This window comes from Myotis yumanensis, unplaced genomic scaffold (assembly GCF_028538775.1).
Source record: "Myotis yumanensis isolate MYYU_CA2020_CCGP unplaced genomic scaffold, mMyoYum1.0.hap1 SCAF_10, whole genome shotgun sequence".
Lineage (NCBI taxonomy): Eukaryota > Metazoa > Chordata > Mammalia > Chiroptera > Vespertilionidae > Myotis > Myotis yumanensis.
Genome location: NW_027223761.1, coordinates 83,280,693 through 83,293,965, shown reverse-complemented (window position 1 = coordinate 83,293,965; position 13,273 = coordinate 83,280,693). Strand labels below are relative to the sequence as shown.

The 13,273-nt window shown below is 59.4% G+C and overlaps 1 protein-coding gene across 5 annotated transcripts; it reads right to left on the bottom strand.

Annotated features, from left to right (window-relative positions):
* Positions 1–396: 396 nt before the first annotated feature.
* On the bottom strand, positions 397–10,776 carry C2CD2L (C2CD2 like). 5 transcript variants are annotated; one of them, XM_070426212.1, is made up of 14 exons: positions 10,083–10,776; positions 8,033–8,128; positions 7,538–7,657; positions 7,268–7,378; positions 7,049–7,165; positions 6,629–6,740; positions 6,404–6,512; positions 5,648–5,712; positions 5,419–5,546; positions 5,164–5,332; positions 3,878–3,979; positions 3,611–3,747; positions 3,240–3,525; positions 397–1,150 (listed from the first exon to the last, which is right to left on the bottom strand). In XM_070426212.1, the coding sequence occupies exons 1-14, from the start codon at positions 10,434–10,436 to the stop codon at positions 939–941; spliced, it is 2,118 nt and encodes a 705-aa protein (XP_070282313.1). In that variant the 5' UTR covers positions 10,437–10,776; the 3' UTR covers positions 397–938. The 5 variants fall into 5 exon arrangements, with proteins under 5 accessions (XP_070282313.1, XP_070282314.1, XP_070282315.1 ...); XM_070426213.1 differs by having other exon boundaries at positions 3,611–3,744; XM_070426214.1 differs by having other exon boundaries at positions 3,878–3,976.
* Positions 10,777–13,273: the final 2,497 nt, after the last annotated feature.

The following is a 13,273-nucleotide window of genomic DNA, read 5'->3' as shown; positions in this document are numbered from 1 at the left end:
CTTGTTCTTCATCCTCTTTCTCCATGTCCCTCCCTCCCTGCAGGAAGGAACTTTTAAAAAATGTGTAGTTTATGGATTTCAGAGAGGAAGGGAGGAGAGATAGAAACATCAATGAGAGAGAGTCATGGATCAGCTGCTTCCTGCATGCCTCACACTGGGGATCGAGCAGCAACGGGGCATGCGTCCTGACTGGGATTCGAACCGTGACCTCCTGGTTCACAGGTCGACGCTCAACCACTGAGCGACACTGGCTGGGCAGGAAGGAAGTTCTTAGAAAACCCAATATGTGTCCCTCCCCCCTCCCCCCTCCCTGGCCGTGTGGGATCCTCCCACCCCATCGACCCCACAGCCTCACTGCCCCTTCCCCTTTCAAAGGATAACCAGTGGTGCAGCGTATAAATTCCAATTTGACTTTAATAAATTAAATTCCAAATCATCTCGCAGCAATGGCCGTCATCCTCTCTCAGCACACGCGGAGCACCCCTGCTTCCGCTCCATCGCCGTCGTCACGCGGGCTTTCAGTGAGGCCCCGAGAGCCGTCGGTGCAGGGAGGGGTCCCGCCCGGAGACCTCCGCGAGGCATCAAGTACAAAAAACGGTACTAAAGGGGGGGGAGCGGAGGAGGGAGAACCTGCCCCATCCCGCTTCCCGTGGGCCGCCATGGCCTCGGGGACACGGCGCGGGCAGCGCAGGCTGCGCGGGAGCGAGCCCCAGCCCGCAGGGACCGCCGCCTCCTGGGCTGGGCGAGGCCACCTGGGCGCGAGGCCGGAGCTCCCGGCCCGGACGTACACATAGAAAAGCGAATAAATTAGGAGGGACGGCGGGGAGCTGAGCCCCGGGACTGCGGGCCCCGCTCTGGGAGGCCACGCGTGCCGGCAGCGCCCCGCGCGCTCCCCGCCGGTGCCCTCCGTGCCGGGCCGCCCCGCTCAGCGAGGGGCCTCACAGCTGGGGGCTGGGGCTGCCGGCGGCCTTGGGTTTGGACTTGAAGGAGAAGCGCTTCATGAGGCGGCGGGAGAAGCTGCCGGCCTTCTTGCGGGCGCCGGGCGCGGCCATGCTGTCCGAGAGGTCATCGTGCGACTGGCTCAGCCCAGCTTCCCTCTGGCGGGGCCGCCGGCGGAAGAGGAGCTTCGTGCCGCTGCTCAGGAAGCTCACTGCGGAGGGAGAGGGCGGGAGAGGGCGTTGAGCGGAGGGGGAGGGCGCCCAGCGGAGGGGGAGGGCGCGGAGCAGAGGGGGAGGGCGCCCAGCGGAGGGGGAGGGCGCGGACCGGAGGGGGAGGGCCCGAGCGGAGGGGGAGGGCGCGGAGCAGAGGGGGAGGGCGCCCAGCGGAGGGGGAGGGCGCGGACCGGAGGGGGAGGGCCGGAGCGGAGGGGGAGGGCGCCGAGCGGAGGGGGAGGGCGCCCAGCGGAGGGGGAGGGCGCGGAGCGGAGGGGGAGGGCGCGGAGCGGAGGGGGAGGGCGCGGACCGGAGGGAGAGGGCGGGAGAGGGCGTTGAGCGGAGGGGGAGGGCGCCCAGCGGAGGGGGAGGGCGCCCAGCGGAGGGGGAGGGCCGGAGCGGAGGGGGAGGGCGCGGAGCGGAGGGGGAGGGCGCGGAGCGGAGGGGGAGGGCGCTGAGCGGAGGGGGAGGGCGCCCAGCGGAGGGGGAGGGCGCCCAGCGGAGGGGGAGGGCCGGAGCGGAGGGGGAGGGCGCCGAGCGGAGGGGGAGGGCGCCGAGCGGAGGGGGAGGGCGCCCAGCGGCAGAGCTCGGAGGGAGGACCAGCTGGCGGGGCAGGTTCCAGACCCGCTCCTTCGGCCAGAGCCCAGTGCGGGGCGCGCAGGAGGCAGCCGATCAATGATTCTCTCATCATTGATGTTTCTCTCTGACCCTCTCCCTTCCTCCCTGAAATCAAACATATTTTTAAAAGAAGAAAAAAAGAAATGTCCTCAGAGGCAGACATGGAAGAACAAGAAGGTCTGGACCCGGCTCATTGACAAATTCCAGGACGTGAGCAGGAAGGGGTATCCAAGAGGCCCGTTCAGACCAGGTCATGAGAGGCGCTCAGCGGCGGCTTTGGGTCTGGGAGCTCATCATCCCAGAAGTGATGCCGGCTTCAGCCGTCAGTGGTTAAGTGCAGCTGTGGTTGACAGAGGACTGAAGATGTTGGGGGAAGCCCTCATCTTTAGCAGTGAGGAGTACCCCAGCTGTCCACAGGAGTGTCACTGCGCAGGGACAGTCCTAGGTCAGCCCAGGGTAGGATTCTTTTCTTTTTTTAAATATATTTTATTGATTTTTCACAGAGAGGAAGGGAGAGGGATAGAGAGTTAGAAACATCGATGAGAGAGAAACATCGATCAGCTGCCTCCTGCACACCTCCTACTGGGGATGTGCCCGCAACCAAGGTACATGCCCTTGCCCGGAATCGAACCTGGGACCCTTCAGTCCACAGGCCGACGCTCTATACCAGTGATGGCGAACTTATGACACGCGTGTCAGAGGTGACACGCGAACTCATTTTTCTGGTTGATTTTTCTTTGTTAAATGACACTTAAATATATAAAATAAATATCAAAAATATAAGTCTTTGTTCTACTATGGTTGCAAATATCAAAAAATTTCTATATGTGACACGGCACCAGAGTTAAGTTAGAGTTTTTCAAAATGCTGACACGCCGAGCTCAAAAGGTTCGCCATCACTGCTCTATACACTGAGCCAAACTGGTTAGGGCTCAGGGTAGGATTCTTATACTCACAGGGGAAAGGGTACATAATGAAAGGGAAGAAAGAGCCCTGGCCAGTTTGGCTCAGTGGATAGAGCGTCAGCCTGCGGATTGAAGGGTCCTGGGTTTGATTCCGGTCAAGGGCACATGCCTGGGTCGCGGGCTCGATCCCCAGTGTGGGGCGTGCAGGAGGCAGCCGATCAATGATTCTCTCTCATCATTGATGTTTCTATCTCTCTCTCCTTCCTCTCTGAAATCAATAAAAATATATATGAAAATAAAAGAAAGGGAAGGAAGAAAAAAACACACAAGGGAAGGAAGAGACACACTTAGACACGGGAAAAGGAAACTTGTGGTAAATAATGCCACAGGACCCAGCGCATCCAGCTCCCTCTCTACCTTAGCTCGGCTGAGACCGGCTGGGCCTCTGGCAGCCCCTGTGGAAGGACACAGCCCATTGGCTTCGGCCTTCATGTCCCTAAGGCTCCAGGAGGACCCAGGTCATGACGCTGAGTATCAGAGGAGGGGGGTGCCGACCTCTCCCCACCTTTGTGATCCTTGAGGCTGCGGGTCTCCAGGGCACCAGTCGATCCTGTTTCCGACTCGACATCATCTACAGACGGCCTCTCGGAAATGTCCGAACGTGTGGTCTCATCGGCCTCCTGGACACTGGTGGGGCTGGAGAGGGCGTCCAGGGCTCCCGGAAAGGCGGCTGGGGGGTCCGAGGGAGGGGGAGAGGGGCCGCTGCTGTCTCCGGCAGAGTCCTGCGCCGAGGCCTCCAGAGAGGCGGCGTAGCCCAGTGACAGCGCCAGCTCGTCCTGCGAGATGGGCACCTGGCGAGAGGGACAGGTTTGAATGGACTGCAGTGATCCGTGAGGGCTCCCTCCCCACCTTGGCTGCTCTCCCCAGAGCTGTTACCTTGGAAACACCTGAGATGATGAGGGTGCTCCGCTTTGTGGGTGTCTTCTTGGCTGCCCGCCCGCTGGGCTCTGTCAGCTGGCGAATGGCTGTCTCTGCCACAGGGTCCAGGCCGTTGGCAAGGTGGCTCTCCCCTGCTGGGCAGAGGGTGGACCCGACTCCGCTCCAGCTCCCCTTGGACCAGAACCCCCAGGCCCCACCCAAAATGGCTTTGACTTTGGGGCCCCAATACCAGCTGACACTCCCACGTTCCAGGTCCCCACTCACGGCTGCTGCTGTGGGAGGTGCTGCTGGGGCCACCGCTCTCACTCAGCACCGTCGTCTTCTCGGTCACCTCCACCTTGGACGGGGAGCGGGAGGGGGAGTCTGCTGGGTGGGGGAGGGTCAGTGAGCTGGGGGTGTTTGAGAATGGCCCCCGCCCACCCCGTCTTTGTTGAGATGTAGGCTTTGGTGACTCAGAGATAATGAATCACAAGAGTGATTACGAAGATACCATGGGGCCCTAGCCGGTTTGGCTCAGTGGATAGAGCATCAGGCTGTGAATTGAAGGTCCCAGGTTCGATTCCAGTCAAGGGCACATGCCCGGTTTGGGGGCTTGATCCCCAGTGTGGGGTGTGCAGGAGGCAGCCGATCAATGGTTCTTTCTCATCATTGATGTTTCTCTCTCCCTCTCCCTCTCCCTCTCTGAAAGCAATAAAATATATTTAATAAAAAAATATTTCATAGCCGAAACCGGTTTGGCTCAGTGGATGGAGCGTCGGCCTGCGGACTGAGGGGTCCCGGGTTCGATTCCGGTCAAGGGCATGTACCTGGGTTGCGGGCGCATCCCCAGTGGGGGATGTGCAGGAGGCAGCTGATCGATGTTTCTCTATCATCGATGTTTCTAACTCTCTGTCTCTCTCCCTTTCTCTCTGTAAAAAATCAATAAAATATATTTTTTAAAAAAAAAGAAATATTAAAAAAAAAAATTTCATATTCCTTATTAAAAAAACAGGAAGAAGAAGATGCGCTGGGGACAAAGAGGCACCACAGGAACTAATGGGAGTGTGGGGAGATGCCATGAAAATACTGAGGTGCGAGATGGCACATGGGGCCCCTGGATGGAGGGGAATCCCATGGGACCCCTAGAGACGGGAGAAATGTCATGGAGGACCCTGGGAGTAGAAGAAACACCATGGAGGCCACTGGGCGTGTGGAAGGGTCCTGCAGGGCACTGGCTGGCTGAGGCTAGAGGGAGGGAAGATGAGGCAGTGGGGCCGGGGAAAGAGAGGGGAACGGACCCGGACCCGTGAAAAGATGGGGAACTTAGGAGGTGGAAGTGCAAGAGTCACCCGCAGTGGCGGGGTGGGTGGGCCCAGGGTTGACATGGGAGGGACCAGTCAGGGAGAGGGAGGGTGAGAGGGGAAGTCCAAGGGAGGCAGAGATAATGAGGACTATGCGGTGGAGAACAGGGGTGGTTAGGGTTAGAGCTTTCCTTGCCCCTCCCTGTCCCTCCACCGACCTGCCACTCAAGGCCCCTGGCCACTGCTGGGCTCTCAGCTCCTCCTTCTTACCTGACTTGCCATCTACAGTGCGAGGCCGGGACTGGACAGTGGTGACCGTGGTGACAATGGTGCCATCAGGCATGATGGTGCGGTCCAGCTCGACCTTCTTGGTAGGTGTGATGCTGGGGCGTGGCATGGAGGGGGTGGGGTTCCGGGGGGAACCCTCCTCATACTGAAGCTGTCGAGGGGTGGGAGCACAAAGAGGCCGGGCCTCAAAGACCACCCTGTGCTACCTCCTCCCATCTTTCCCGGGTCGCTCCTCACCTCCACTGCCACGGTGGCTGCGGGTCCCAGGGCTGTCCCAGGCCCCGGGGTGAGTGGGCACACCTGTCTCCGGGACAGTGGTCTGGAAGGGGAGCCCACGGGCAGTGTGGCCTGGCCCAGGAGTTCGGCTGGGGGAGGGGCAGCACCATGAGCTGGGCCCATGGTCAGGCTCTACTCAGCACCCGCCTCCCCACGCCCCCCAGGGTGCTCCTTCCGGCCTCCTACTCACCGTCTCCACAGTGGCTGCTCCTCAGCACCCTGAGGACCAGCTCCCGGCTCTGGGGGCCCAGATCCCTGCGGCCAGGAGAAGCAAGGGCAGGGAGGGGGGAGGTTAGCAAAAGGAATCCACCCTCCAACTGATCACAGGACAGAGGCAGACAGTGATGTACATAAATGAGATGGTATGAGTGCTCCAATCAGAGGCCCCTGCCCTCCAAGGACTTCCTCTCCCAGGAGAATAGGAGAGGGCCCGAGTGGAGACCATCCTCCTCAGCGGGGCATGCAAGCCCCTCTGCCCCTGCCCAGCTCCGCCTTCCAGTCTCTGTCTCTATGTCAAACCACCATCTTCCCTTTGCTCATGCTCTTCCCTCTGCCAGGAACATGTGTCCCTCACAGCCTGTTGAAATCCTCCTGGTACTCGAAAGTGTGGTTTAAATATCGCCTCCTCCACGGAGCCTGCTCTGATCCTTATTCCCCTCCGGGAATTACTCTCCCCAGGGGGGCGTTCCTGTGCACTTTTTGTTAACTTAACCTCGAAGAGACCACTAATTCCATTCTCTTTACATCCATCTATCTCTGCCTCGACACGGAAACCACATCGAGGTGGGCACTGAATCGTGGTCACATCTGTACCCCAGGACCTAGTGGGGGCCTGGCCTAAAGGGGCACACATCAAGGTTTAGTGACAACAGAGCTGGTTCGTGCCAGGCTGTGCTGGAAGGGATGACTGTCTGCCTGGGAACGGGGCAGGGGTGGGAATCCTTACAGGGCCAGGTCCTCAGTCCACTCCACCTCGGGACCCGCCCTCGCGGACTTGGTCCACTTCTGCTGCATGGGGTTGTCGAGCTCGGCCATGCAGCACAGGTCCCCAGTGCCTGGGAGGAGACAGAAATTAGATGCTCAGATCAAAGATGGGAAGCCACTAAGGAAAAGAGAGGCCAAGTGCCTGCAACCATAACCTCGGCAGCCCCTAGCCATGGCGAGCTCTCACCTTCCAGCTCACTTCCCAGGTGCGATGCTCGAAGCTGCCGGAGGAATAACCGGGTGGGTCTGGGGATGGCTGGCTGGGCCTGGGACAGCGTGGGTGGCTTCTCACTGGGTACCTAAGTACAAAAGGTCAAAAGAGAATACCAACATAGTACCCTGGAGACACTATGCCTGCAAACAATTTGATTTTTTTTAAAATATGTTCTTATTGATTTTTGGAGAAAAAGGAAGGGAGAGGGAGAGAGAGAGAGAGAAACATTAATCAGCTCCCTCCCACAAGCCCCCTACTGAGGATCGAGCCCAAAACCCAGCGTGTGCCCTGACCAGGAATGGAACCAGTGACCTTTTGGTGCATGGGATGATTCTCAACCAACTGAGCCACACCGATCAGGGTGCAAACTATTTGCTCTCAGTGTCTACTCACCAGCCCTCCAGGGACAGAGCACGCCCTGAGGTTGACCATCATGGCTGGCTGGGTGCTGACGATGGCATCCTCTATCAGCTCCTTAATCGTGGAGAGCTCCACTTGCTCCTCACCTCTCTGCAGGGAGAAGAGGAGCACAGAGACGGGCCCCCAGCTCGGCCTCCCCTTCCCTGCTCTGCCTCTTCCTGCCTCCCCCGACCCCCAGCCCTGCTCCCTTACCTCTCTGGCCTGCAGCTTGGGACGCACTGTCAGGCTGAGATCTGGGCGGTTCCTGAAGGCCCAGGACACAAGGAGTCCCTCGCCAGGGATTTCCTTTAGGTTAACTTCCAACTAGGGACAGGGACCAAGAGACTGAGATGACTTGCCTACTCCTCCAATTATTCCCACTCCCCAGGACCCTCCCACCCCAATCCCCTCTTAGAAAGGAGCCCAACTGAAAAGGAAATTGAACCACCTGCTGCCCAACTCCATTTCCCACACCCCCTCCACCTGTGTTGGTGGCAGTGTCAGAGTGATGTGGTAGGTCTCCATGGAGACGGCAGCGGGGGACTGTTGGGTCACAGAAACTGGGAACATCACCTCCTCAGCAGAGAGCTGACAATGCAGCACCTGGGACAGGCAAGGCATGGAGGCAAAGAGGGTTAGGCATGGAGGAAGGATGCGCCATCCTGCTTTGCCCTGCTCTGTGATGGATCAACAGACCCTCCCACTTCAGCTGTCCTTGAGACTTTATTGTTTGGAGGCCACAAGTCCATAAAAGAATCGTAGAAAAGCCAAAGACTCTTCTCCCCAGAAAAATGCAGATGTGAACACATGTACTGCATGTTGCATGTCACTTTAGTGGGATTCTCAGACCTCCTGAAGCCAATCCTTGGATCCCTTCGTCATTCATCAACCTCAGGTTGAGAGCCCTTGGACTAAAGGGAACTCTTGGAATCAGCCCCCTCTGAGACCCTAAAGAAGCCTTGCCCAGCAGACCCTTACCATGGTGTTCTCTGATTGGTCTACACAGGTCACATGACCAATGCTGGCTCTGGGTAAGAGTTGGGGCACCTCCTCAAAGGCGATCTGGATGGAGCTCTGAGGGAGTAATGTGGACACAGGTCAGGTCTTTGGAGCTGCCTCTACAGGGCGAGCCTGCTGAGTTGCTGGCCGGGACCTGGCACTGCTGAGGCCGCAGCTGCAGGCTGGCTCCTGACCCCTCTTTGGCTCAGGGCTTTCAAATAGGATGTGTTGTCCTCCAAACCCACCTCTTCAGGGCCCTGCAGCTGCCAGGGAGAAGTGGGGAGCTAGCCCACCGCAGAGACCAGGTCACCTTGAGCAGAAGGCCCTAGATTTTTCCTGGAATACCAGGAGCCTCCCTCTTCTCCCCGAAACTTCCTCTTCATCCTCCACCCTCCACCCAAAGGAAAAGGGATGCACAGAAAAAAATAATCACGTTGTAGGTTGTCACTTATATATGATAGTTGGGCAGACAGAGACATGACTGAGCTAAGGGTAAAAACAGTAAGGCCCACTTATCCAAGGCAAGAGCTGGAGAAATGAGGCCAAGCTTCTTCCAAATAAATAGGATGTGGATGCACAAGAGTATGATTCTAGCCATGCTCTTGGAGATGAACAGCTCAGCCTGGCCTTGGGGAACTTTACCAAAGGGACTGGGAAGAAAAGCAAGCTGAAAGGGCTGCAGGGTCCAGAGGTCCGGCTAGTCCCTCCAGGCAGACAGCAGGGTGGTATTAGGGAGCAAAAAGCTGCTTAGCTTAGGGCTTGAAAGCTTCCTAATTCTTTCATTGCAGTGGAGGCAACTTGCTGCAGCCCTGTCTGGAGAGCAGGGAGGGAAGGAGAACTGGGCAGGGGCCCAGACGGACTGACAGCTCTTCCTTGGGCCTTGGGATGGGAGGAAACAAATCCACGGGGCTCATCTGCCTGCTGAACCCAGGGAAGCCAATTCCTGGCTCTGCAGTTGTCACATCTGGAGACCAGGCCCCAGGAGATGGCGAGACGGATGCTTGGAACCCCAATCTCCCCACTCCCTGCTAGAGAGGCCAATGTCCAGCTGAGTCAGCTGCCCTGGGAGTCACTCCTGACCAAGGGACAAGGTGCGGGGAACGCCGGGGAGGTGTGAGTCCAAGACTGGACTGAAAGATGCTATCTGGATTTCTGCCAGCCACCTGGGCAGGAGACGGGCAACTTCTCGTGTGGTCACTTCTGTGTCTAGGCATCTGGGGAGTTAGTAAAGCCCTCCCAGGAGTGGGGGTGGAGACGCCTCTGAGTGAGGGGCCTGGTGGAGGTGAGAGCAAGGAGAGATTCCTGGGCCAGGGTGGGCCGGAGCCCGGGAGAGGGAGACCTGACCTCCCACCCCACCTCTCAGTCTCAGGAGAGCTTCCTGCCCCACCTCCTGGGAAGTGCGGCGGGAGGAAGTAGACTAGGCTAGCTGGTGGCCGGCTCAGGCTCATGCCCGGGGAGAGTGTGGGTTGACTATCCGCTCTCCACCCAGACACCTTCCCCTCAACACATCAGCATGGAAACAGAAGAGTTACGGTAGCAGTGGGTTCCTGAGGGCGGGGGAGGGGACATCAGGCTCCTCTGGAATATGCCTGATCGCACCAGGGACTTGGGACCCGAAATGTCAACTGGGTGTGGGGGCAGGGGCACCAGGCAAATTCCGGGGAAGGAGTATTACCTGTCTCCCTCCCACCCTCGCAGCGCCCCCCACCCCCGCACCCCAACGCCATCCGCACACGCACTGGGCGGAAGCGCCCGCGGGCTCAGGGTTAGCGTTGCTATGAGAACAGCAGTTTGGACCGGGGTTGGGAGCCAGAGTATCCGGACCACAGGAACACTGAGCCGGGGACCCAGCCGGCTTTCTACCGCCTCCAGCCTCACCTGCACCCTTTTCTCTGACCCCAAAGAGGAAGAGAGGCCACGGGCTCCCCCGCTGATCCCCGCCCCCATCTGGCCCTCCGGGCAGCGAGCGGTCCCTCCCTGGGAAGGAAAGGCTGAGCGAGGGGACCCCTGGGTGTCCCGTCAGACTCACCCCGGCGCGGCAGGCCTGCTCGTTGAGCGCTCGCACCCACGCCCGCTGCCAGTTCTCCCGGAAAGACTTGAAGGCGAACAGGGACGCCAGGAGGCCCCGGACGCCGGGCTCCCCCGGGGCGCCGGTCGGAGCGGCCCGCAGCCTCAGCAGCGAGCTCCACACTCCCAGCTCCCGCAGGGGCCCCGCGGGCTCGGCCGCTGGAGCGGGTCCCGGGCTCCGGTCCCCGGGCGCCCCCCGCCGCCACCAGCCGCGCGCGGACTGCAGCAGCCAGCCGAGCACCGTGAGCAGCGAGGCCGCGAACAGGACCAGCAGGGCCGCCCAGCCCGCGTCCCGCAGGGCCCGGCCCGGCTCCATGCTCCGCGCGGGCTGCGCTCCCGGTCCCGCTCGGGCTCAGCCGCTGCCCCGGGGGAGCATGGCCCGGGCGGCCGGGGGCGGGCGGCTCCCCCGGGGCTGGGCGCGCGGGCTCGGGCGCTCTGCGGGGCGGGCGCCGGGAAGGTGGGTGCACGGAGAGCAATCAGGGGGTCCTGGGGCCACCGCGCCGGGTCCCTCTCCGGGGTCGGTCGCTCCTCGGTCCTGCAGTCCCGCTCGGGTGAGTCGCCGGCCGCGCCGGGCTCCTCCGCCGCCCAGGCGCGAGCCCCCTGGACCCGACGGGCCGTCTGCAGGAACGCGGGGCTCCGGCCGCACCGCTGGGCTCCCGGGGCTGCGTGCGGGGCTGACACTGACAACACCCCGCGCCCCGCCCCCACCGCCTTAAAGGGGCCGCACCCCGCGGGGCGGGGCTTGGGGCGCCGGGCGCTGCAGCTGGGGAGTCGGGCGGGAGGGCGAGGCGGCCGCGGAGGTGGTTCCGGGGTTGAAAATAGGCGGGATCTTGGACCGCCCGCCCCAGCCTGGAACTGGGGTGCTCCTCCTTCCCGAGCTCCCCGCGGAGTAGCTGCGCTCACCTGGGAAGCTGCTCCGCTCTCCCCTCTGCTGCTTCCATTTCGGACGCCTGTGGGGTTAAGGAGGTGACTCCCATGGACAGCGTTTCCCCTCTCCCAGCTCCCCCAGGCTCTGCAGCTCCTTTTTTTCTTTTCTTCTTAAAATATATTTTTATTGATTTTAGAGAGGAAGGGAGAGATAGAAACATCAATGGTGAGAGAGAATCATCCACCGGCTGCTGCCTGCACGCCCCACACTGGGGATCCAGCTTGTGCCCTGACAGGGAATGGAACCCTGACCTCCCGGTTCACAGGTTGATGCTCAGCCACTGAGCCACACGGGCTGGGCGGCTCAGCAGCTTCTTGACTCCCATTTCCTGGCGAAGTTAGGCCCCGGGTCTGTAGGCGCCGAGTGCCCTCCCAGGTAGCAGTGCCTGGTCGAGGAGGTGCAGCTGATACTGACCAGGGAGAGAGCAGAACCCGAACCTGGTCCCTGGTCGAGGTTGGGCTAGAACATGGAACATTATCCCCCCTGCCATTCCCACCCCCCTTCGCCTTGGAGCGAGGACACAGGAGCACCCTACTAACCTCCCTGCTGCTGGGGCTTGTTCAGGTGCTATTTCCTGAGCCTGGGGCTGCTTGCTTTTTAAAAAATAATATATTTCCATGGTAACAGCTCCTGCCTAAGGAGTGTGTGTAGAGGGGGTGGTAACGAGCAGGGAGCTGGTGGTAGCACTGGCCTATCAGTAGATTCAGCTAGCGGACCCTGCCCTCCAAGTATCTAATATCCCATTAAGCACCCCAGAATTGTGTTATAGGTACACCTTTCCTAGATTTAAGGGAGTGCATTCCATTTCTATAGGACAGGAGCTTGTCATTGCTTTCTGGAGGAAGGGGAAGGAAAATCCTACAAAAGGATTCAAAGAATCTCCTTCCCCAAGAGGCCCTTCTCCACATGCACATCGCAAGGACTTTGGCACGCAGTGCCTTCCTTAGAAGCTCAACAGCGAAAGTATTAAATCTCTCTCTTCCAAACCCAGTTGGTCGTCTGAGTGCCTGGAAGCAAGCAATGCTTTAAAAATGTGTGTGTGTGTGTGTGTGTGTGTGTGTGTGTGTGTGTGTTTATCATGTTTTAGAGAGAGGAGGGGAGAGGGAGAGAGAGATAGAAACATTGATGAGAGAGAAACATCATTGATCTGCTGCCTTCTGCACACCCTCCTTGGGAATCAAGCCCATAACTTGGGCATGTGCCCGGAGGGGAATCAAACCGTAATCTCTTGGTTCCTGGGTCCACGCTCAGCCAGGCTAAGCAACCTTTTTAAAGTAGAGACTTGCAGAGCAAGATAGAAGCTGGCAGGTCAGCACCAAGGTGCCTGAGCCAGAGGAGGTGGTGGGTGGTGGAGAGTGGGGGCACCCCTGGGTTTCACTGCTCCCTTGCTGTGGCCCTGCCCATGCATCATCATTGAACACCAAAAGCAACGGCAGATTCCCACAGTGTGGGTTTCCAATCTTGAGGGGAGGAGCCGACATGAGATGAAAGGAGGAGACTCAGGGCAGAACCTGGGGCGCAGGAGGAAGCTGTCGGTGGGCAGAGCAGCCAGGCTAGGGGAGCAGGTTCCACATGCCAAGTTTCAGTCTGAGGACCCTCTTCCCCCAACCCTTCTTCAGGAGCCTCGGACCTCCCAGGGGCTTCGCTTCCCTGAGATCTTGGATTTACTGCCTCAACTCTTCCCGAGCCCTTGCTCCTCTGCTGCCAGATGCCGCTTCACAACTCAGTCTCCGCCAGTCTCCCTAGCCAGTGCTGCCACGCTTCCTTTCAGCTGTGGCTTAGACCTGCAGCACTCATTTCATTCTGCCTTATGTCTAGCTGGCTGTTTATATGTCTGCTTTTCCCATGCACCCAGAAGCTGCTTAAGAGTAGAGCCCTGCCCTCACTGGTTTGGCTCAGTGGATAGAGCCTCGGCCTGTGGACTGAAGGGTCCTAGGTTCGATTCCAGCCAAGAGCATGTGCCTTGGTTGCGGGCACATCCCCAGTAAGGAATGTGCAGGAGGCAGCAGATCCATGTTTCTCTCTCATCCCTCTCCCTTGCTATCTGTAAAAAATAAAAAAAATAAAAAAGAGTAGAGCCCTGCCCTCGCTGGTTTGGCTCAGTGGACAGGGTGTCAGTCTGTGGACTGAAGGGTCCCAGGTTCAATTCCAGTCAAGGGCACATGCCCGGATTGCTGGCTCGATTTCCAGTGTGGGGTGTGCAGGAGACAACCGATCAATGATTC

Bases quoted from the DNA above. Each gene is read 5' to 3' on its own strand.
- C2CD2L (XM_070426212.1), bottom strand. From the start codon at position 10,436: ATGGAGCCGGGCCGGGCCCTGCGGGACGCGGGCTGGGCGGCCCTGCTG. The intron at 7,166-7,267 runs GTAAGGGAGCAG...TTCTCCCTGCAG, and splicing joins CCAAGCTGCAGGCCAGAGAG to AGAGGTGAGGAGCAAGTGGA. The intron at 3,980-5,163 runs GTAAGAAGGAGG...TCCCCCACCCAG, and splicing joins CACTGTAGATGGCAAGTCAG to CAGACTCCCCCTCCCGCTCC.